The sequence below is a fragment of the Melopsittacus undulatus genome, chromosome 9, assembly GCF_012275295.1.
Source record: "Melopsittacus undulatus isolate bMelUnd1 chromosome 9, bMelUnd1.mat.Z, whole genome shotgun sequence".
NCBI lineage: Eukaryota > Metazoa > Chordata > Aves > Psittaciformes > Psittaculidae > Melopsittacus > Melopsittacus undulatus.
Genome location: NC_047535.1, coordinates 13,119,337 through 13,139,495, shown reverse-complemented (window position 1 = coordinate 13,139,495; position 20,159 = coordinate 13,119,337). Strand labels below are relative to the sequence as shown.

At 58.3% G+C, this 20,159-nt stretch overlaps 3 protein-coding genes across 4 annotated transcripts; all 3 read left to right on the top strand.

Moving 5' to 3' along the window:
• Window positions 1-818: 818 nt before the first annotated feature.
• LOC115945952 (protein PML-like) lies at window positions 819-5,785 on the top strand. Of its 2 annotated transcripts, none has more exons than XM_034066190.1 (4): window positions 819-872; window positions 1,723-2,195; window positions 3,132-3,700; window positions 4,867-5,785. In XM_034066190.1, the coding sequence occupies exons 1-4, from the start codon at window positions 852-854 to the stop codon at window positions 5,673-5,675; spliced, it is 1,872 nt and encodes a 623-aa protein (XP_033922081.1). In that variant the 5' UTR covers window positions 819-851; the 3' UTR covers window positions 5,676-5,785. The 2 variants fall into 2 exon arrangements, with proteins under 2 accessions (XP_033922081.1, XP_033922080.1); XM_034066189.1 differs by having other exon boundaries at window positions 4,849-5,785.
• A 2,625-nt stretch (window positions 5,786-8,410) lies between these two features.
• Window positions 8,411-11,657, top strand: LOC101874172 (zona pellucida sperm-binding protein 3). The gene is given in 10 exon segments (XM_034066163.1): window positions 8,411-8,584; window positions 9,541-9,659; window positions 9,735-9,838; window positions 10,044-10,221; window positions 10,305-10,425; window positions 10,777-10,868; window positions 11,044-11,186; window positions 11,313-11,408; window positions 11,501-11,574; window positions 11,577-11,657. Coding segments are annotated over 10 exon segments (1,167 nt in total). The 5' UTR covers window positions 8,411-8,425.
• Window positions 11,658-15,735: 4,078 nt separating this feature from the next.
• On the top strand, window positions 15,736-18,200 carry LOC101878205 (zona pellucida sperm-binding protein 3-like). Its single transcript, XM_034066241.1, has 9 exons — window positions 15,736-16,098; window positions 16,493-16,611; window positions 16,697-16,800; window positions 16,963-17,140; window positions 17,223-17,343; window positions 17,430-17,521; window positions 17,678-17,814; window positions 17,896-17,979; window positions 18,054-18,200. Exons 1-9 carry the CDS (start codon window positions 15,736-15,738, stop codon window positions 18,179-18,181), a joined length of 1,326 nt encoding a protein of 441 aa, XP_033922132.1. The 3' UTR covers window positions 18,182-18,200.
• Window positions 18,201-20,159: the final 1,959 nt, after the last annotated feature.

Here is a 20,159-nt window from a genome sequence, read left to right as displayed (position 1 = left end):
CCCAGCAGCACCCAGCACCCAGCGGTTAACATGTCTTGGCAGCTTTACCAGGCCCAAGCGTGCTTTGCTGGACCACTGGGACAAGCCTGACAGGTCTTGTGTCCTGTCCTGTAGAGCCCAGGGACAAGGGGCAAAGAGGATGGAAATGGTTCCAGAATTGAAATGTTTCATAGGTGCAATGAGACCAAACCACCTCCTGAATATCTCCTTCAGTGCTTGCGGCTGGGTGGCACCAGCCTAAGCCAAGCTTTGGAGGCCCTCCATGCAGGGGAGGTGACAGTAGTGCCCTGCTATGCGCTGTCCCTCTGGGGATGCCAGGCGAGGTGAGTCCCAAAGGTTCCTGGTGGTCCCCGCTCTGTGGTGGTCCCCATGATGCAGATGTTTAGAGGGGTATGGATGCGTTGCATGAATGGGTAAAGAAGATCCAGGACACAGTCCCCAGGACACAGAGGGATGTGGAAATCCTCTCCAAGGGTAGGGAAACAGTCCCTCACCCCCTGGTAACCTTGGGGTGCAGAGGAATAGGCTGTTTTCGCACTTTAGCACGGCTCCCTCTCGCCGCCGGAGTGCGGCAGGGCACTAGGACCCTGCAGGGCGATGCCGTTCCTTGGGAAAACGCCTCTTTTCGGGGGATCTCGGGGTGTCCCTCGGGTCTTTTCCCTCCGGGAAGGGATACCCCAGTTGGGAAGCTCCCTTCGGGAGGTGACCGCGGTTGGGAGCGGGCTCTGCGCAGTTCCGCCCCGGCACGGAGGAGGAGTTACGGGAAGCGCGGAAGAAACCGAAAGTGCGGGCAGCGGGGGGGGGGGGGGGGGGGGGGGGTGTCGGGCCTGTCCGGCCCTGCACGCCTCATCATGCCCGGCTCCGGCACCCCGGTGAGCGCCGGCTGACCCCGGGGAGCAGCGGGAGGTGGGCTCGGGGTGCGGAGGGTCCAGGGCAGGAGGCGGGGGGGGGTGGTCCAGGCCAGCAAGAAGCGGTCGGGAAGGTGGGGGTAAGGGTTCTGGGATGTTACACCCCTTTCCTGGTGGATGCTAGGTTGGGTCCGGCTCCCCCACGCTGCCAAGGTGTGGGATGGAGGAAGAGAGGAGTGGGGATGGGGGGGACCCGGAGGATGGTCCCACCCTGGCAGGGTGACATCTGGAGGTATTTGGATAGTGGAATCATGGAATGGTTTGGGTTGAAGGGATCTTAAAGCTCATCCAGTTCCAACCCCTGCCAGGGACACCTTCCACTGGAGCAGCTTGCTCCAAGCCCCTGTGTCCAACCTGGCCTTGAACACTGCCAGGGATGGGGCAGCCACAGCTTCTCTGGGCACCCTGTGCCAGCGCCTCAGCACCCTCACAGGGAAGAGCTTCTGCCTAAGAGCTCATCTCAGTCTCCCCTGTTCTGGCAGGTTCAAGCCATTCCCCTTGGCCTGTCCCTACAGGCCCTGCTGAAGTCTCTCTCCAGAACCCTTGTACATGTTTTCTCTGTGCCACATCCCCTGCACTGCAGCCCCCCCAGCCCCATAGCCAGGAGACTGTCCTGTTGCTCATGGCCATTCCATCCAACCTTACCATGGTGCATGGGCCACATCTGGACTGTTCATAGGGCCTGGGCATCACTGGTGACTCAGTGGTTGCTCTAAATAGGTTTTGTGCGTTACCCTCCTCCCCCAAGGTTTAGTTTCATAAACTCTTAAATCTCACCCCTGCCCTCATTCCTCTTCCTCCCTCCCTTCCTAAGCTCCTAGAAGATGACTTCCAGTTCATCCTTTGTGAGGGCTGCCAGCAGGAATCTCCCAACCTCAAGCTCCTCACCTGCCTCCACACCTTGTGCCTTGGGTGCCTCAGCAAGAACAAGCCCATTGGGCAGTGCCCCATGTGCCAGATGCCCATCCCACAGGCCAGCGACATTCCTGACATGGACAACCTGCTCTTCACCAACCTGCAGGCCAGGCTCAAGGTCTACAAGAAGATCATCAGTGGAGTTGACTTGTTGTGCGATAACTGCAAGAAACCCAGTGAGTTCTGGTGCTCGGAGTGCGAGGAGTTCCTCTGCACCAAGTGCTCTGAGGCCCATCACCGCTACCTGGCGAGCCACGAAGCCAAGAGAGTGATGGACATCAGAGCAGGGTCTGCTAAGGACTTCCTCGAGGGCACCCGGAGGACCAGTAACTTCTGCTGCTTCAACCCGACCCATAAGAACCAGACTGTAAGGTAGGTCAAAGAGGTCTGTCCCCAGCTGGGTTGATTCTCTTTGGGCTAGTCCGTGATGAGACTGAGCAGGGTGTCCCTGGCCCTCTGCTGCCCTGGTTTCACCATGTCATGGAGAAGATGGGAGAAGTAGTGACCAGTGTGCTCTAGGGCATGGATGGTTTGGATGAAGCCAGGCTCAAGGTGGTGGTGGGACAGTGGGGACAGGGTAGACCAAGGAAGGGGAGCATGTGGGGTGCTCTTTGCTAGGGTAAGGAGGATGAGGCTGGTGGAGCTCAGCAGGAAGAAGGCCTATTGCTTCAGCTGCTGTGCTGGACAGAAGAGAAGGGTGGGCTTTGCTTCTGGTGCCAGGCCAGCTTGGAGAGGACCTGGGGAGCAGCATGGGTGCAGTGCAGGATGAGGTTTAAATGTCCTCAAGGGCAAGTCCAAGCAAGAGGGGAAGGGTCTGAAGCACCTGTGGAGGCCAGCACTGATGCCAGCCGTGATGCAATCCCTGCCTCCCTGTGTACCTAGGCCACTGCTTCCCAAGGCTACCAGGACACATGTAAGGGATGGATGATGATCTCCACTCCCCACTTGTCATATTCTTGCCTCAGGCATCTTCTGGATATCAGATGCTCTTTGCTCCTCTGTTCTCATACGTAACCCCAGTCAGTGCCCACGGAGGGGCAGAGAGCCCCTCCCTTCACCACCCTTGCAGCTGTGGATGGATGCCTCCCGTGCGCAGCCCTCACACAATCAGCTCAGTGGCTCTGTGCAGTGCAGCAGAGGAGCAGGAACCTGTGCAGAGCCACCCGAGGTCTCTTTTCCCCCCCGAGGGAGCCTAAACCCAGGCGTGGCCCCAGCGCGGTGCAAGGGGCGAGCGGGGTGCGGGTTGCGGAGGTGCCGGTGCGCAGGGCAGTGTGCGAGCTGGCGCCGTGGCTGTGCTTGTCCCCGCAGCATCTACTGCCGGCAGTGCGAGAAGGCGCTGTGCTGCTCGTGCGCGCTGCTGGACAGCGGGCACACGGCCTTCTGTGACATCCGCAGCGAGACCCAGCGCCGGCAGCAGGAGCTGGGCACCGTCACCCGCGGCCTGCGGGAGCAGCGCGGCGGCTTCGAGGCCACGTGCGCGGCGCTGCGGGAGGAGGCGGCGAGGCTGGAGCGGGAGCAGCGGGAGCTGCGGGAGCTGATCCGGCAGCGCGTGGAGCAGCTGGTGCGGCTGCTGCGGAGCGAGGAAGAGGAGCTGCTGGGGATGCTGGAGGCGCGGCAGGAGCAGGGCCGGCGGGAGCTGGCGCGGGAGCTGCAGCGCGTGGAGGGGGTGCTGCGGAGCATGGAGGCGGGCGAGCGGCTGGTGGAGAAGATGAGCCTGTACGCCACGGAGCAGGAGGTGATGGACATGCAGCCCTTCATCAAGGGTGCGCTGCAGGACCTGCAGCAGGCTGCGGTCAGGAGCCAGGCACAGCCCGTGGGCTTCGCTGAGTGCAGAGCCAGGCTGCAGGCGCTGGTGGAACGCATCGAGGGGCACCCAGGTGAGGAGGCACTTGGCCAGGTGGGCTGGTGGGGGGGGACCAAAAGCAGAGTTGAAGGTTGTAATCCCTGGTTAGACCATATTCTCCATGGGTCTCCTTCCATGTGGAGCCTTGATGGCCCTGTGCCTCTAGCCTTTGCTCATGTGATGGGCACAATCCAACCTCTCCCAAGGGCGGGATGCAGTTGTTGCATCCATCAGTTCCAAATCAACCTTTGTTTCTTGGTCTTGTGGAGTAGAGCAGTCTCTCAAACACAGGTTGATGGGGAGGGAGCACGGTGAATTGCTTGGTATGGAGCCATGCTATGGGTTGAGGGATAAGTGACCTGCATGGTACCTGGATGGAGATGGGGCACTTGGAGCTGGGGCTTACAGAGGCTGCTCTGGCAAGGAGGAAGCGGGTGGAAGGGTTGGATCCACTCTTCATCCTCTCTGAGATAATATTTGTGCTGGTGACATCTGCAGGCCCCTCAGGGGCCATAACCACCGTGCTAGCCCCTGACCACTTCTGCTGTTCGTGTCTCCAACTCATTTGGCTTTGCTCAACATTTGTCCGTAACCACATCTGGAGCAATTCCCCTTTTGGGCTGTTGGTTACCACCTTGGGATGGGGCATCCAACCAGGAGGTGAAATGTTCCCTGGGAGCACTCCCCAACAGGGATGGCAAGAGGTCCACGAGCGCTGCTGGGTTTGCCCAGGTCTTCCCCCAGCTCTTTGGCAACAGCACTGTGGTGGAGGTGCTGAAGGTTTGGGAATGGTGAAGGCCTTGGTGTCTGGTGTGTGCAGGGATGGTGTTCTGGAAGATCCGGGTTGGGTCGGAAGGTGGAAGAATCCTTCCAGGAAACAGGCAGTGGGAAGTAATGGGTGAAGAGACTTTGTGGGGTCTTCTGCTCCGTCTCCCTCCTGCTGTCTTCAGACCTGGGCTATGACCAGTGTCCTCCTTGGCCTGCTGTGGGCATCCACCACGGAGCTCCCCAGGGCAAACTCATGAGCTCTGGCCCATCTGTAGCTCTTGACATAGCTATGGATGGTCCATCAGCCCAGGGGTGATGTCCTGGTGGGCACTGTCCCTTCACCTTCCCTCTCCACCCCACCAAGCAGGCTGGGAGGACTCTCCCAGCCCTCATTCTCCTTCTTGTTCCCTTCAGCCCCTGTTCCCAAAACAGGTACCTCTGCTCCCCACCACGACTCACTGTCTGAAGATGGAACCACCCTGATCGGCCACCAGGAGCCTCACAGGGAGCATTACCAACTGCATGGAGGTCTCCCCATGGGGCTGCATGCCCCCCACCAGCCCTGTGCCCCTGTATCGGACCCCTCCAGCAGCAGAGGACACGTGTGTCCAAGGCAGGGAGGGGATGTGTCCCTCACCCAACCCACATCTCCAGCCCTACTGATGCAGAGGGATGAAAAAGCAGAGAAAGATGCGGGGTCAGCCCATGGGAACACTGTGCCTCTTCCCAGGAGCATCCAGGACTCTCTGGCCTTGCTGCAGGAAGATTTTGGTGGCTGGGCCAGGTCCAACAGGCAACAGGCAGAAAAGCTCCTGAAGATGGGCAATCGTCTCCTGCAAGCTCAGCACAGGGCAAACAGGCACTTGGTGTCCATGACCCAGGAGATCCGGGCCATGTCCCACTCCCTGGCCAACATCGCCTCGGCTGTGGGCCCCTTGCTGCAGGCCACGGGCAACTCCCAGGAGCCCCAGCCCGCACACATGGAGTGGCCATCGCTGCCCTCCAGCATGCTGGAATTGCTGCTTCCCAGCACCCTGCAGAGGCAGGAGCCGCCGTTCCCAGTGTCTGCCGCAGCCCCTTCCCATGTGAGCTCCCATCCTGCCACCCCCCTTGTGAGCCCAGCATGCTCGGAGCCCCCCAGCCCAGCCTCTGAGGAGGAGCATCCCAAATCAAGGCATCCCACCAGCAGCAAGCGTGGTGGGAAGCCCAGCACCAGGCTTCGGAAGCGAAGGAAGAAGTGAGGGGCTACAAACCAGAGTAATTGCCATGGGCTGCAGCTGGTTGGGATACCCTTATGGAGACCAAGGTCTCTATTTTATCTTGCTCTGCCAATAAATCCTCATGGAATGAATGGTGCATTTATCTTTTGCTGGCTTTGGAAAGGCAGCATTTCCACCCCAGATGAGTCCTCATTACTGCATGGCAATAACGTGCTTGGGAACAGCATGATCCTACTCTTTTCCTTTCCTGTGACCTCCTGGCTTATGGGTCTGGGATGGGTGGGAAGGCAGCAAACCCATATGGGAAAACTGGAGGAAAGGCTTTGGGATGAGGATGGGTGAATGAGCAGGCGGGTGGCTGGGCAGCCCAGCTTGCAGCTCACTGCTGCATTTTGGCCTCAGTAGCATCTCCAAGAGGATTCCCTTGAAGGAATCACAGAATCACTGAATCAGGTACAAGCCCTAGTACTCACTGCAGGGGTCAATTAAAGCCCCACATCTGAGAAGTGACACATCTGCCTTGGCAGGTAGAGAGGTTCTCTGCTCGGACAGCTTTGAGGAGGACATGGTGAGGAGTGGATGAGTGCAGCCAAAGAGCTGTCACTGGTCCTTTGGTCAGCAGCATCCAACCACCCTAGCCTGGGATATGAACCTCCTAAGTGGGCACACAGGCTTATTGTCTTCCTACCTCTTTCCTCCTTGCTTTCCAAGTTCGAAGACAGCCCAGGAATTGCTTGATGCACCTCGTTGCTCTTTGGCTCCTGCCTCCAGATGGAGAAGGAAGAAACCATTTCCCATGCATTTGTTGTGCACTGCAAGTGATTTCCTTGTGCTCCCTATTCCCACAGCACCCACCTGCTCAAAAAGGCAGATGTGCAGGGTAATGGGTGCTGTGGTGATGGTTGCTTTGCAGCATGATGTGGCCCTTTGAGTCCACAATGCACGATGAGCCCAGGGTGACCCAGGTACATGGGACATGAGCTGTCCTGCTGGTAGCTGTCCAGTTTGGATCATGCCAAACCAGCCTGATTCATCTGTGGCTATCACCTGAAGTTCATGGGCATCTCACCTGCATCTCCAAGCAGAACAATGAGCACACCACTGTTCACGCAGAGGCATGGGCTGTCCCTAGAACCCCAGACAAGGGCTCCATCCAAAGCCATGGTCTTCCCTGGTGTCACTTCCACACCCAAACTACTTCTCTTCCCAATGTGCAGCCCCTCAGCAGGCATAAAGAAGCTCATGGGGGGTTCAGCTGCATGAACCTGCCCTGGTCCCCTCCCTCTGGGCACCACAGAGGGGACAATGTGCTGCTGAACCACCCCAGGAAGGGATGGGCTGTGCCGAGCACTGTGCCCCAGGTCTCATAATCCTCATAATGATTCCAAATCATGATTATTTCTAATTATCATTAGTAAGAATTATAATTACATAATAGCATTCTAATTTTTAATAACTATAATTAATCATAGTTATTATTATTTCTCATACATACTAGCTCTAACATTACTCCTGTTACTGATTATTCTAGTCATTATTTTACTGCCACTCATTACCACACCAATCCTGCCCAGGAAGCTGATGGCTCCAGGGGACAAACCTGGTCAGGAAGCAGCTGACCAGCCATGTGTGCACAAGCATGGTCCTCCCTTTTGCTAAAATCCCAGGAAGCACAGGGAAACAAAAGGAAACACAAGGACACATGGGTGGCTGCGCTGGTGTGGACACCACTCTGCGGAGTCTGGTCCTGCAGGAGCAAGGATGTGGCTTGGGGCAACTGATGGGGATCTCCTCCTGATTCCCCCTTTTCCTTTATTCTTCCATATGACTAGAACTCAAATTGCCCCTTTTTCCTCAAAAAAACTCAACTTTTTGCTTGGTAGAGAAATGCCATCCATGATTCCCTCATATCCTGGAGTGCTCCAGCTGATATGAGCAGCTCCATGAGGATCATCACCACCCTGAAGGAGCTGGGGACAGGGATTAGTTTGTGAGGCTGAAGAGTGAGTTTGCCTTGGGAAAGTGTCACCACCAATGATCTGGAGGTGGGATACGGAGTCTGGAGGTGGGATACGGAGTCTGGAGGTGGGATACGGAGTCTGGAGGTGGGATATGGGGTCTGGAGGTGGGATATGCAGTCTGGAGGTGGGATATGGTTTCTGGAGGTGGGATTTGGAATCTGGAGGTGGGATATGAAGTCTGGAGGTGGGATATGCAGTCTGGAGGGGGGATATACAGTCTGGAGGTGGGTCACATCTCTGTGGGTCTTACAGGGCTGGTTGTTACCAAAAACCAAGTGGAAACACACAGCTGACTGCACAGTAAACTCAGCATCCCTCCCATGGGTGAGGAACCCAAGCCAGTGCCTCATTAGAGCCAAACAATGGTTCCTTAAGGATCTGGGTGCTCTCAGCTGTTGGCAGTTACCCTTGTGGGAGGTGTGGCAAGCATCACCTGCCTTGGGAGTGGGAGGTATGGGCTATAAAGGGTCCTTGGGCAGCAGTTGTAGCTTGTGCTGGACCCTGGTAGGCAGGATGAGGCCTGGAAGCAGTCTGGGGTTTGCTCTTTTGTGCTCTTTGCTTGGGGAGGTTGTTGCTTACAACCCCTGGGAGTTCTTTAGAGGGGAAGCTGAGCTATGGAGGTACAGAGAGGACCCTTCCTTGGGCTATCCCCGTACCTTCTCCCAGCCTTGGGCATGGGTGGATGTGTCCCAGCTGCAGGCTGCAGCCCCACTGCACCCTGTGGCTGTGCAGTGCCAGGAGGCTCAGGTGATGGTCACAGTGCACAGAGACCTCTTTGGCACAGGGCGCCTGGTCAGGGCTGTGGAGCTGAGCCTGGGCTCGGCTGGGTGCCGCCCGGGGGCCCAGAGCGATGCTGAGGGCACTGTGACCTTCGTGGCTGGGCTGCACGAGTGCGGCAGCACCCTCAGGGTAAGACTGGGGGGCATAGCCTTTGGGTGGGGGTCATCTCTTGGCTTGCACCTTGGTGCCTTGGGATGCTGAGACTTTGGATGCTGGAGTGAGGCTGTTATCAGGACCTGTAAGGACAGGCCAAGGGGGGAGACTGAGATGAGCTCTTAGGCAGAAGCTCTTCCCTGTGAGGGTGCTGAGGCGCTGGCACAGGGTGCCCAGAGAAGCTGTGGCTGCCCCATCCCTGGCAGTGTTCAAGGCCAGGTTGGACACAGGGGCTTGGAGCAAGCTGCTCCAGTGGAAGGTGTCCCTGCCCGTGGCAGGGGTTGGGACTGGACGAGCTTTAAGATCCCTTCAACCCAAACCATTCCATGACTGGCAGGCACTGTGCTGTAGTTGAACTCGGGGAGGGTACGCAAGAGATGGGGAAGTTTTCATCCTGCCCAGCACAGAGGTACCGGATTCTTCCAGGACTTTCTATGCCGGTGCTGCCACCTCGAGGGGGGAGCCCAGATGACCTGAGGCTGGGAGCCACTGCAGCAAACCAGTACTGGATGCCTGCCTTAGAAGGCATCTGTGTCGCTGCTGCTTGAGTGTAGCATGAAGAACTTAAGCTGGAAGTGGCCTTGCTCCCCTGGGAGAGGCTTGGTGCCGTGAGGGTGAGCAGATCCCCCCAGCAGAAGTCGCTCAGATATCCCAGGAGTGACACTTTCCTGTCTGTTGTTCTGGGGCATGGAAACTAGAAGGGAAAACCCAGGCATTGGCTTGAACAGCTCTGCTGCTGAGCAGAGGCTGTGCTGGGACAGGCTGGAGCAGCTTTGCATCCCTGCTGCAGGATGAGGGTCACTCCCCTGCATCCAGCCCATGGTCCATTGGCTGATGTCCATCTCGGTGCTGTCTCCAGGCTTCAATGTGCTGCTCTGTGCATGTGGCCTGAAGAACAGGGCTGTTGATGCCTAGGGGATGTCTTTCCCCAGGTGACCCCCGATGCTCTGGTCTACAGTACAAGCTTGAACTACAGCCCAGTTCCTTCTGGCAACCCCATCATCATCCGCACCAGCCCTGCTGTGGTACCCATAGAGTGCCACTACCCAAGGTGAGCTGAGGCAGATGAGGATCAAGTAAGCCCTTCTGCTGCCATGAGGATCTAACCATGAGCATCTTTCCCCAGGAGAGACAACGTGAGCAGCAATGTTATCAAGCCCACGTGGGTCCCCTTCCTGTCCACCCTGTTCTCGGAGGAGAAGCTGCCCTTCTCCCTGCACCTCATGAATGGTAGGTTTTGGGAGAGGTTCTCCTGGTGCTGGCCTCTGCGGCAGTCGTGCTTCCATCAGATGATGCTTGTGTCACCGTAGTGCTCCTGGGGCGCTGGGTTTGGTACAGTTTGGGGGGGTACCCAGGGCCTGTTGTGCTTCACTGCTTGCTTCCACCCCAAGCTGGCTGCCCATTCAGCAGCACCTGGTGACCTCTCTTCTTCCAGATGACTGGAGCGCTGAGAGAGCCTCCACTGTATTCCAACTGGGAGAGGTCCTGCACTTCCAAGCTGGTGTCACCATGGAGAACCACGCACCTCTGAGGCTCTTTGTGGACACCTGTGTGGCCACCCCAACCCCAGACAGGAGCTCTTCCCCCCAGTATGCTTTCATTGACTTCAGTGGGTAAGAACTGGCTGTGTCCTTACTTGAAGAGCACCCTTCTGCAGGCTATGGCAGCTCTGAAAGTGGGATCCTCTTGTGTCCAGGTGCCTGGTGGATGGGCAACTGGATGATGCCACCTCAACCTTTATATCCCCGAGGCCTAGGCAAGATGTGCTGCAGTTCGCAGTAGATGCATTCAAGTTTGCAGGAGACTCCAGCAACCTGGTAAATCCTTCCTAAAGCAAGTGAGCTCCCTCATCTAGATGGGGTTGTGGTCCCTGGAACTGCATTCCCAAGGCAGCTGCCTCATGGCTATGTATGAGTGAGGTCGTACATTGGAGCATACTCAAGGAGCATGGCCCTCTGAGCAAAGTATCTCCTTTGGAGACCAGTTCTGATACTGGCCAAGATGAGCTCTTCTGGTGGGCTTCAGTAGCTGAGGCCTCAAGTGGCTTGAAGGAAAGAGAGCCTTGAGCTGCTCTGGGATGTTGGTGGTCCCATTGGAAGCCAACTTCATGGTACGTAGGGAAGCCATAAAGGAAAATAAGAGCTGAATCCTGCCCCTGTTCTTCCCAGATCTACATCACCTGCCACCTAAAGGTCTCCCTGGCTGACCAAGCTCCAGACCCTCTGAACAAGGCTTGCTCCTTCAACAAAGCCAGCAACCTGTGAGTAGCTGGAGCAGCTTGCCCAGGGTGGAAGAGCTGGGCTTCTCATGTGCTGCCACCTCTTGGGAAGGTGGGGTGGGATCTGGGTAGGAGCGTTTGGCTTTCTCCTTTGGGACCCTGAAGCCCGTGAGGGGTTCCCACCATCAGATGGGCTGATCACTGTGCTCTCTCCTAGCTGGGCCCCTGTGGAAGGCACCCGGGATGTGTGCTCCTGCTGCAAGATGAGGAACTGTGGCTTGGCCAGGGAGTCCAGGAGGCCCCAGGCTCCATCCCGATGGCAAGGGGGACGTGCCCGGAGAGCGCTGCCCTCCCAGCTCGGTATGTCTCAGTGTGCCTCTGGGCCTTTGTCCTCATCGTGGTAACTGGCTCAGAGCTGCCTCGCTACCCCTCAGCTAATCCAGGATGCTCAAATGAGTTTGAGTGCTCAAAGGTCCTCCCTTCCAGATCCCTTGGTGAAAGAAGCAGATGTTGCAGTGGGACCCCTCTTCATCCACAGCTGGCAGCATCGCCCAGCTAAGAGGATGCCTTCACAAGGTAGGGCAAACCCAGGGGAGGGGAGGGCTTGTGTGGCAGGTCCTGGTTTTGGCCATAACCACCTCCTTGCTTCTCCTTCCTAGATGCAGCCCAGCTGTGGATGGTTCTGGGGCTGGCTATGGTTGCTGGTTTGGTCATTGTGCTCCTCACTGTTGTGGGAGCTCTGGCTGCCTGCCGGAAGCCCAACAACCCTGTTTAATTTGGATGCCACCTTTCAGAGTCTATCCAAAAATAAAGTATAGGTTGAATGACTGAGAGGTGAAGTCAAGAAGCCTTCTTGGAGAGGCAGCCAAGCCTTCGTGCTAACTGTGTGTGCTGCTTTGCCTCTCCAAACCCAACTGAAGCATCTTTCTCCTACCTCCCCCCGCCCCCCCTTGTTCTCAGCAAAGCTCTGTACACCCTTTACACCCCCATGAACAGAGCTGGCAGCTGGATGCCAACACAAAGCACACATGCTTTTTCTTGTCTGTACAAGCATGGAGTTCTACCTCTCTGTGGTGCTGCTTGTTTCAGCTCCATCCTGGTAACTGCTTATTCAATTGAGGGATTTTCCTAGGCCACAGACAGGAATTCCAATCCCTGCCCCAAGGACTGTTTACACATAGTTCTATGTAACAAGCCTTGGCTGACATGGATAAACAGTCCTTGGGGCAGGGACTGGAATTCCTGCCCTGCTTCCCCCCCTTCCAGAAAGGAGATTTCTGACATGCCTGAGTGCTGTTTGCTTTGTGTCTTCCTTCTCCTGTGGAATTTGGGCTCTTTGCTTAGCACAGGAGCTGTAATGGCCAAGATGTTCGTGCCTCAACCCCAAGACCTGGGAGAGGCTCCCACTTTAGGCATCAGTGGGAACTGGCCTAGCTGAGCAGCTGGGGCTGTGGTGTTTGCTGCTGGAGAAAATCCAGGTGGCTGGATTCAGGGAAAACTGAGCCCTGTGAGGAGCTGGGGCTGGCTCACAGCATGGCTGCTCCTTGAGCTGGTTTGCGAAGGGCAGCAATCATAGAATCAGGACTTGTGCCACCTCTTAGCCTGCTCATGGGGAGCTTGGGCAGCTTGTTTGGTCATGGAGCACAGAGGGAAGTGGTACCTTGTGCCAGTTGGTGTCCTTGGGTGTCATCTAGCACCCTTGGAGCCCCTCAACCAGATGCCCTTTGCTGGATGTCACTTTGCACTGGGATCTCTTTGGTGGATTTGAGCCTTTGGGTCACCTAACCTGTGTCCCATCCCTTCCCTTGGTCTTGGTTTGGTTGCTTACAGTTCTAAAAGCAAATTAGGCCTCTGTCAACATGATAAAACTCAGGGATCAGGATCAGGGAGCTGTAGTGGTTTGGAGTGGGGATTGGGCATGGCTTCATCCTTCATCCCTTGTTGGGAGAGCTTGGTCCTTGTCTTGCAGTGAGATATAGGAGCTTTTAGGGGGAAGTCTTCACCATCCTCTGAGAGCTGTGAGCAATTATAGAGCAGAAGAAAGAAGAGGAGAGCAGAGCATGGCGATGGGTGGAAGTGATCCAAGTCCAACACTGGCTGTATCAGGCTGGTGCTGGCCATAGGTGAGGATTCTCCCACCTCTGTGTGCCCAACCCAGGGCTGCACAACCCTCCTGGAGCACTTCCTCACCCAACCTGCACCTTGCATCCCATGAGTTGTGGTTGCTGTCATGTTAAATAGAATCACAGAATCAGCTATGTTGGAAAAGACCTTGAGGACCATCAAGTCCCACCATTACCCTGCACTGACAAGTTCACCACTCAACCGTGTCACTGAGGACCTCATCAATGTGGTTTTTGAGCACTTCCTGTTCCAATCCTGAGTGCCCTTGTAGTGAACAAGTTTTTCCTGAAAATCAAGCCACGAAAAGAAGCACAAAGTAAATAAATGGCTCCTCCAAAACCTTACACTTAGTTTCAACACAACACAGCAAACACATGCAATAAAAAGCTTAATAAGATGTAAATAATAAGGTGCTATACTAAACCAAAAACCAGTAACTGGCAGTTAGGAAATACAGCTACTACAATGGACTTAATAATCAGAAACTGTTTGGATTATTATCCTAAAGTAAAGTAATGAGAAGATGAAGATAATTTTAACAGAATTAGGAGACTTTCTTAAATAGAAATCTGCTATTTCAGTCACAGGATCAGATATCAGTGTTGTATTGTAAAATTCATTTGGAGACAAAAAGGGTAGGAACAATTCTTCATCCTCATGTAACCGATTCCTTTTTGCTCGGCATCTCCCTGGCCATCCCAATCACTCAAACTACCTCGGCTGGAAAGAAGACAAATATCAGCCAAATCTGGCCTACAAGGAACTTTGGGATGTGGAAATACTTCCTGGCTTCCTGGAGCAGCCCCTGCCCCTTCCTGGGCAGCATCACTGGCTCCCGTGATGCTCAGTGGCAGCACTGACCTCAAGTTTTGACTTAAAACTTTGTTATGAGCAAAACTGAGCTCTCTCTTAATGTCTTCTTTACACAGCTGGGGGAAAAGCACTGGGGTTTCTGCTGGTCCAGTGCCCTGGGACCTTGTGGTCTCTGCCTTCATCAAAAACCTGAGCTCATGCTCTTTCCCAGTGGTGCTGGACCATGGCCAATGTCATTTTGTGCTTGGAATAGAAGGCAGCTGCTCCTTGCTAATCAGGGAGCAGAAATCCCCTTCTTCATACAGAAATTCCCTTCCTCATACAGAAGCACCTCCTCTGCCCTGAGTCTGGACGTGTTTCTCCACCTGGGAATCATCTTTGTTAATGTGAGAGCTATAGCCACCAGGTAACCCATCAGAGGGATTTATTCTCCTGCTGGGATCAAACCCTGGTACCCAAAGGCCCACAGCCTAAGCTGACCCCTGAGTTGTGGCTCTCTGGGATGCAATGGAGTCAGGCCAGGCATCTGCCATGGTCCTTGCAATCAAGGACCCAGCTGAGGAGCGATGCTCTCCTGCTGCGTGTGAGATAGCAGCTTATTTACCCATACAGCATCACCCGCTGCCGTTATCTCTGTGACGTGTGGGCTCAGGAATCCCTGGTATTCCTACGCCAGTGCCAGGCTCAAGGTACTTTAAACATGAAGGATAAGGCCTGGACCACTGACAACATCAGGGCTGGGGCATTGGCTCCTAAGGGAAAGGCAGAAGGTTTTATACTTGCACATGGGTGGTTTTGGGGATGTTGAGCCAGACACAAACTCCAAAGCCAGTGGGATTCCTGCTAGGAGCAAGCTGGCCCATGTCTGCCCCAAAAGCTTTCAATTTCTTTTTATTTTCCCCAAAATGGCTCAATTCAAACATCCAAATCAGAGGCTTTCCACTATCACTGAGGCCTGCCAGCAACATCCCAAAGGACAGAGAGGGATTTTGGGTATGAAACAGAGGGAGCCAATGGGATGCTTGCATTCTCTGTCACGGAAAAAGAGTTAAAAACACTCAAAAGAAGGGCCAGAGATCCCAATTATGAGGCTTGAAAACATAGTGTCTTTTAAAGCAGCTTTCCCTATTCTCCAGCCATGAGGAGCTCGCAGGGGGTGGGATACAGGCTGGGATGCTGCACATGGGGAAGGGAGTGATGAGAGGAAGGCCTTGCCTCCAGCTTCTGCTGTTCCAAGTTCATTGCCTTGAGGGCAGCAAAACAAACACAGGCAAAAGAGCTGGGGAAGGGCAGCAGAGAATAAAAATGAAAGGTTTTGGCTCGGCAGCCCATGACCTCAGTGCTGTAATGAGCCTGCAATGGGGTTTGTTCAGCCCTGGCTGAGAACAGCCGTGCTTGTGTCAGTGGTGAGGGCTCTCCATCAGCTGCTGCTGACTGAGCATCCCAGTCCCACATGGGATGTGAGGGGATGTGTAAAGCCCCAGTTTGCACTGAAGCTGTGAGCACATCAGCATCCAAGCAGAAAACCAAAGTCCCAGGGGGCCGATGGCGCCGGGCAGGAATGGTCCCTACGTAAAGGATGGGAAACACCCGGATCGGGTTCGCAGACCCTGCTCTCCTTTGCCAGTTCCCCAGCAGCCTTGAAACCCCCCTTATCACCTCCTAACCTAAACAAGTCCCTTTGTACCAGTCTCCCCGTCTCCAGCCTCTGCTGAGTTTTATAAACAATTGCCCAAAGAGGCTGACGAAGACGTTTTCTCTTGCCTTGGGCAGCCCAGGAACGGGGGGTCCCCGCACCCTGGAAATGACGGGGTCATGCCTCCCCTCTCCCTGCACCCACGAGGGCTGGCCTTTGGGTACCATTGGTCCCCAGGCGGAAGCCCAGGGGTGGCCAGCTCATACTGCTGGGGGGATATAAGGCTGGAGGAGCAGCCTGGGCTCTCTGTGCCAGGGTTTGCTGGAAGAGGGAAGGATGGGACCCAGAAGCAGCTTGATCCTTGCTCTTCTGTGCTGGGCAGTGGGCGAGGTGGCTGCCTACACTCCTTGGGACTTCTCCTGGGCTGACCTGGCGAGCCGGGGGGTGCAGGCAGACCCCCATGCCTGGTCCTGGCTAGAAGACCCCCATTCCCGATCCATCTCCAGCAGCCAGCCGGTGGTGGTGCAGTGCCAGGAGGCTCAGCTGGTGGTGACGGTGAACAGGGACCTCTTCGGCACCGGCCGCCTGGTCAACGCGGCCGACCTGACGCTGGGGCCAGCAGCGTGCAAGCATTCCTCACTGAACCAGAACTCTGTCGTCTTCACTGCCGGCCTCCATGAGTGCGGCAGCGTCGTGCAGGTAAGACCTTCACTGCCCCGACTCCAGGATCCCGCCTGGCAGCCTCTCCGGGATCCTCCTCCGGGAGCAGCTCCAGGCTACGGGACCAGGTGCAGTGATGCTGGGGGATGCTCTGTGTTCAGGATGCAGAGCACCATTGAGGACCATGCCCAGGGAAGGGCACGTGGGTATTTCCCCCAAACCAAAGCATTTTCCCCACAGCTGGAGACATGCTGATGGTGCAAAGCCTCCCCATCAGACCCACTTTGGTCATGGTTTTGCCCATTAGGAAGTTCAGCTGAGAAAGAAGCAGGGTTCCTTCTCCATCCTTTTTTCTTTCTTTCTTTGGCTTTCCTTGGCATTTCCCAGTTGGAGGGTGGTCTCTCTGACAGCTTCCCAATGCTTTTCTGCCCAGATCACACAGGATTCCCTCATCTACCGCACACTCCTCAACTACAACCCCAGCCCTGCCAGCAACCCCGTCATCATCCGCAGCAACCCCGCCGTCATCCCCATTGAGTGCCACTACCCCAGGTGAGGCCTCCCTGCCCCTGGTACCCAGGGGGATCCCCAGGGACCAGCATGGGGCTGTACAATGATGCCCATTATCCTTGCCCAGGAGGGAGAACGTGAGCAGCAACGCCATCCGGCCAACCTGGGCTCCCTTCAGCTCTACATTGTCAGCAGAGGAGAGGCTAGTGTTCTCCCTGCGCCTCATGAATGGTAGGTGGGAAGCTGGTGGGGAGGGGTGTTTCCACCCTTGTGCCAGTGTGGGGAAGTTCAGGGATGCAGCACCCCACTGGCGTGAACACCAGTGCTCCTGCTTTTGGGATGGGCCTTGGCTCTGGTCCCATGGGGCCTCCCCTGTCACCCCTTGCCTTGCAGAGGACTGGAGCGCTGAGAGACCCTTCACTGGTTTCCAGCTGGGTGATGTCCTCAACATCCAAGCGGAGGTGGGCACCGAGAGCCACGTGCCGCTGCGGCTGTTCGTGGACAGCTGTGTGGCTGCCCTGAGCCCCGGCACCGACTCCTCACCCCATTACTCCATCATCGACTTCAACGGGTGAGCCCCAGAGACCCAGCCTGCAGCAACGCTGCGGGGGCACCCAGCAGGATGCTGACCCCCACCTCCCGTCCCACCCCAGGTGCCTGGTTGATGGGAGGTCTGATGACACCAGCTCTGCCTTCATCGCCCCCCGGCCCCGCGAGGACATGCTGCGCTTCAGGATCGACGTGTTCAGGTTCACGGGGGACACCAGGAACCTGGTAAGGCTGCGTGTGTCCCCCCCCCGGCCCCGAGCCGGTGTCCCCCACCAGCAGGTCCTCACCTCTCTCCCTTGCCCTCCCTGCAGATCTACATCACCTGCCACCTGAAGGTGACCCCAGCGGAACAAGCCCCGGACCCCCTGAACAAAGCCTGCTCCTTCAACAAAGCCAGAAACACGTGAGTAGGCACCACACCGGCAGGGGGGCACAAACGGGCAGGTCCCCTCCAGGACCCCACAGCCCCAGAGCAGCATCACGGACCCACCCTGGGGGGCAAGGACGCTCCGTGGGTGCTGGTGGGGGCTCTGGTGACGATGCTCGCCCCCTGCTCCAGCTGGGCCCCCGTGGAAGGCACCCGGGACATCTGCAGCTGCTGCGAGACCGGGAACTGCGAGTCCCCGGCGCAGTCCCGCAGGCTCAACCCCCTGGAGCGATGGCCGGGCCGCCGCTTCCGCCGCCACGATACTAAGGGTGAGGGCCCTATGGGGACAGAGGGGACACCGCGGGCTGTGGGACAAACCCGCCTCATAGCTGCTTCCTCCGCAGCGAAAGAGGCTGAAGCCGACGTGGTCATTGGCCCCGTTCTCCTCTCGACGGTCCCGGATGCCGTGGGGGAGCAGCAGGAGGGAGGTCACGGTGAGTCCCCGGGTGCCCCAGCCCCATGGCATAGCCCGGGTGACAAGACCTAACAGTCCCCCCTGGTTTTGCAGGTAAAGCAACAGCGATGCCCGGCATAGAGATGTGGCTGACAGGCATGGTGGCCGGCGTGGGGCTGGCCGCCGCTGTGGGGCTGGCGGCCGCTGTGGGGAGCAGGAGGTGCACCCGTGCCTCGGCATGAGCGTAGAGCGAGAGCCAAATAAAGCCATAGAACGACAAACGCGTCCGTGCTGCTCCCTCTGCGATCGCACCCTGGGGCCGTGCCGGGGCTGGGGCCGTGCCAGGACCCCAGAATCCCCACCCGGGTGTCAGCCCGCCCTGGGGCTGGATTCGGAGCTGCCCCGCTCATGGGTGACATGGGAACAGACCCCGGCTGCCCTCGGCCCCATCTGGCCTTCCCGCGGATGTGTGAAGGGGCTGGGCCTGGGGAAGGAGCGAGCTCAGCGGAGCCGGTGCCTGATACAGCCCGGAGAGACCGGACGCGATCGCACCGCGGCCCCGGGGCCCGGCCTGGAGAACCTCGCTGGCGGCTGCAGCCCAGACTCCGCCTCCCTCCCGGGCACGGAGGCGGAGCAAGGAGCCGGCAGCTGCCGCCCCGAGCCCAGCTGGGGACCCGGGGAGCCCGCAGGGCTGGACCGAAACCCCCGGATCCTTCCACCGGCCCCAGCGCCACGGCGGGGTCTCGGTCCCGGCCAACGGGGGTTGCTCTGTACACACCGTACGTGTGCTCAGGTAACACCGCAGCAGCGGCGGCTCCGTTACCGCCCGCAGCCCCGCCGAGAGCCGCGCCCGGTGCCGCAGCCCCATTGCCCTGCGCCCGCCACCACCTCCCTGTGCTCCAGCACTGCTTGGGACCCGCCCCCGGACCCGCTCGGCGCTGCCCCTGCCCCTGCCCCTGTCCTGGGACACCGCCGCTCCCGGCCCGCGGGGCGGCAGCACCGGCACCGGCAGCACCACCCGCGGCCGCCGCCCCGTCAATCCCGGCCCGCCCCTTGCGCGCCCTGTACATCTCCGTCCAATCCGAGGCCGTCCTTTCGATCCAGCCCCGCCCCTCCCGACTGCCCCGCCCCGCTGCGCGCAGGACCCGGTGGCGGCTCCGCCGCTCCTGGAGGTGGGGGTGGTCGGTCCTGCACCCGCTGCGGCCCCGGCTCTGGGGCTTGAACGGGAGCCAGGAGCGGCCCCGCTGCAGAGCGCCCGCTCGGCGGCACCGGGGCCCAACTCGCACCCCTGCGGCTCCGCGGAGCGGCGGCATCGGGGCCTGTGGGGAATGGAGTGGAGGGGCTGGACTGAACGGGCGGGCCGGGATTGGACGGAGCGGACAAGGGCCGGGAATTGGGTTGAGTGGAGACGGGAGGGGCGGGACCGGATTGAAAAGGCGGGGCGCGATTGGGTGCAGTGTAGACGGGCGCGCTCTGGCGGGCCTGTGATTGGCTGGGCGGGCGGTACCAGACCGGAGCGGAGGCCGCGGGGCCTGGCGGTGCTGCCGGTGCCGGTGCTGCCGCCCCGCGGGCCGGGAGCGGCGGTGTCCCAGGACAGGGGCAGGGGCAGCGCCGAGCGGGTCCGGGGGCGGGTCCCAAGCGGTGCTGGAGCACAGGGAGGTGGTGGCGGGCGCAGGGCAATGGGGCTGCGGCACCGGGCGCGGCTCTCGGCGGGGCTGCGGGCGGTAACGGAGCCGCCGCTGCTGCGGTGTTACCTGAGCACACGTACGGTGTGTACAGAGCAACCCCCGTTGGCCGGGACCGAGACCCCGCCGTGGCGCTGGGGCCGGTGGAAGGATCCGGGGGTTTCGGTCCAGCCCTGCGGGCTCCCCGGGTCCCCAGCTGGGCTCGGGGCGGCAGCTGCCGGCTCCTTGCTCCGCCTCCGTGCCCGGGAGGCTGAAGTCCCCAGAGCTGGAGGCTGCCAACGAGGTCCTCCAGGCAGGGCTTTCCGGGGCACGGCCATCACCGGTCTCTCGGTGCTGGGACTGGGGGCGAGTGTTGGGGGGGCAGAAGATGGGGATACAGGGCTTGGAAGGGGGGAGGATAAAGAAAGGGCTGGGGCAGGAGCTTCTGTCAAGGCTGTGGCTCCCAGAGCATAAGGGATGTCACCCACGAAGGTGACCGTGTCTCCTGCCCCAGCCAGGGCAGCGAGGAGCACTTGGGGTGTCCTGAGGAGCGCAT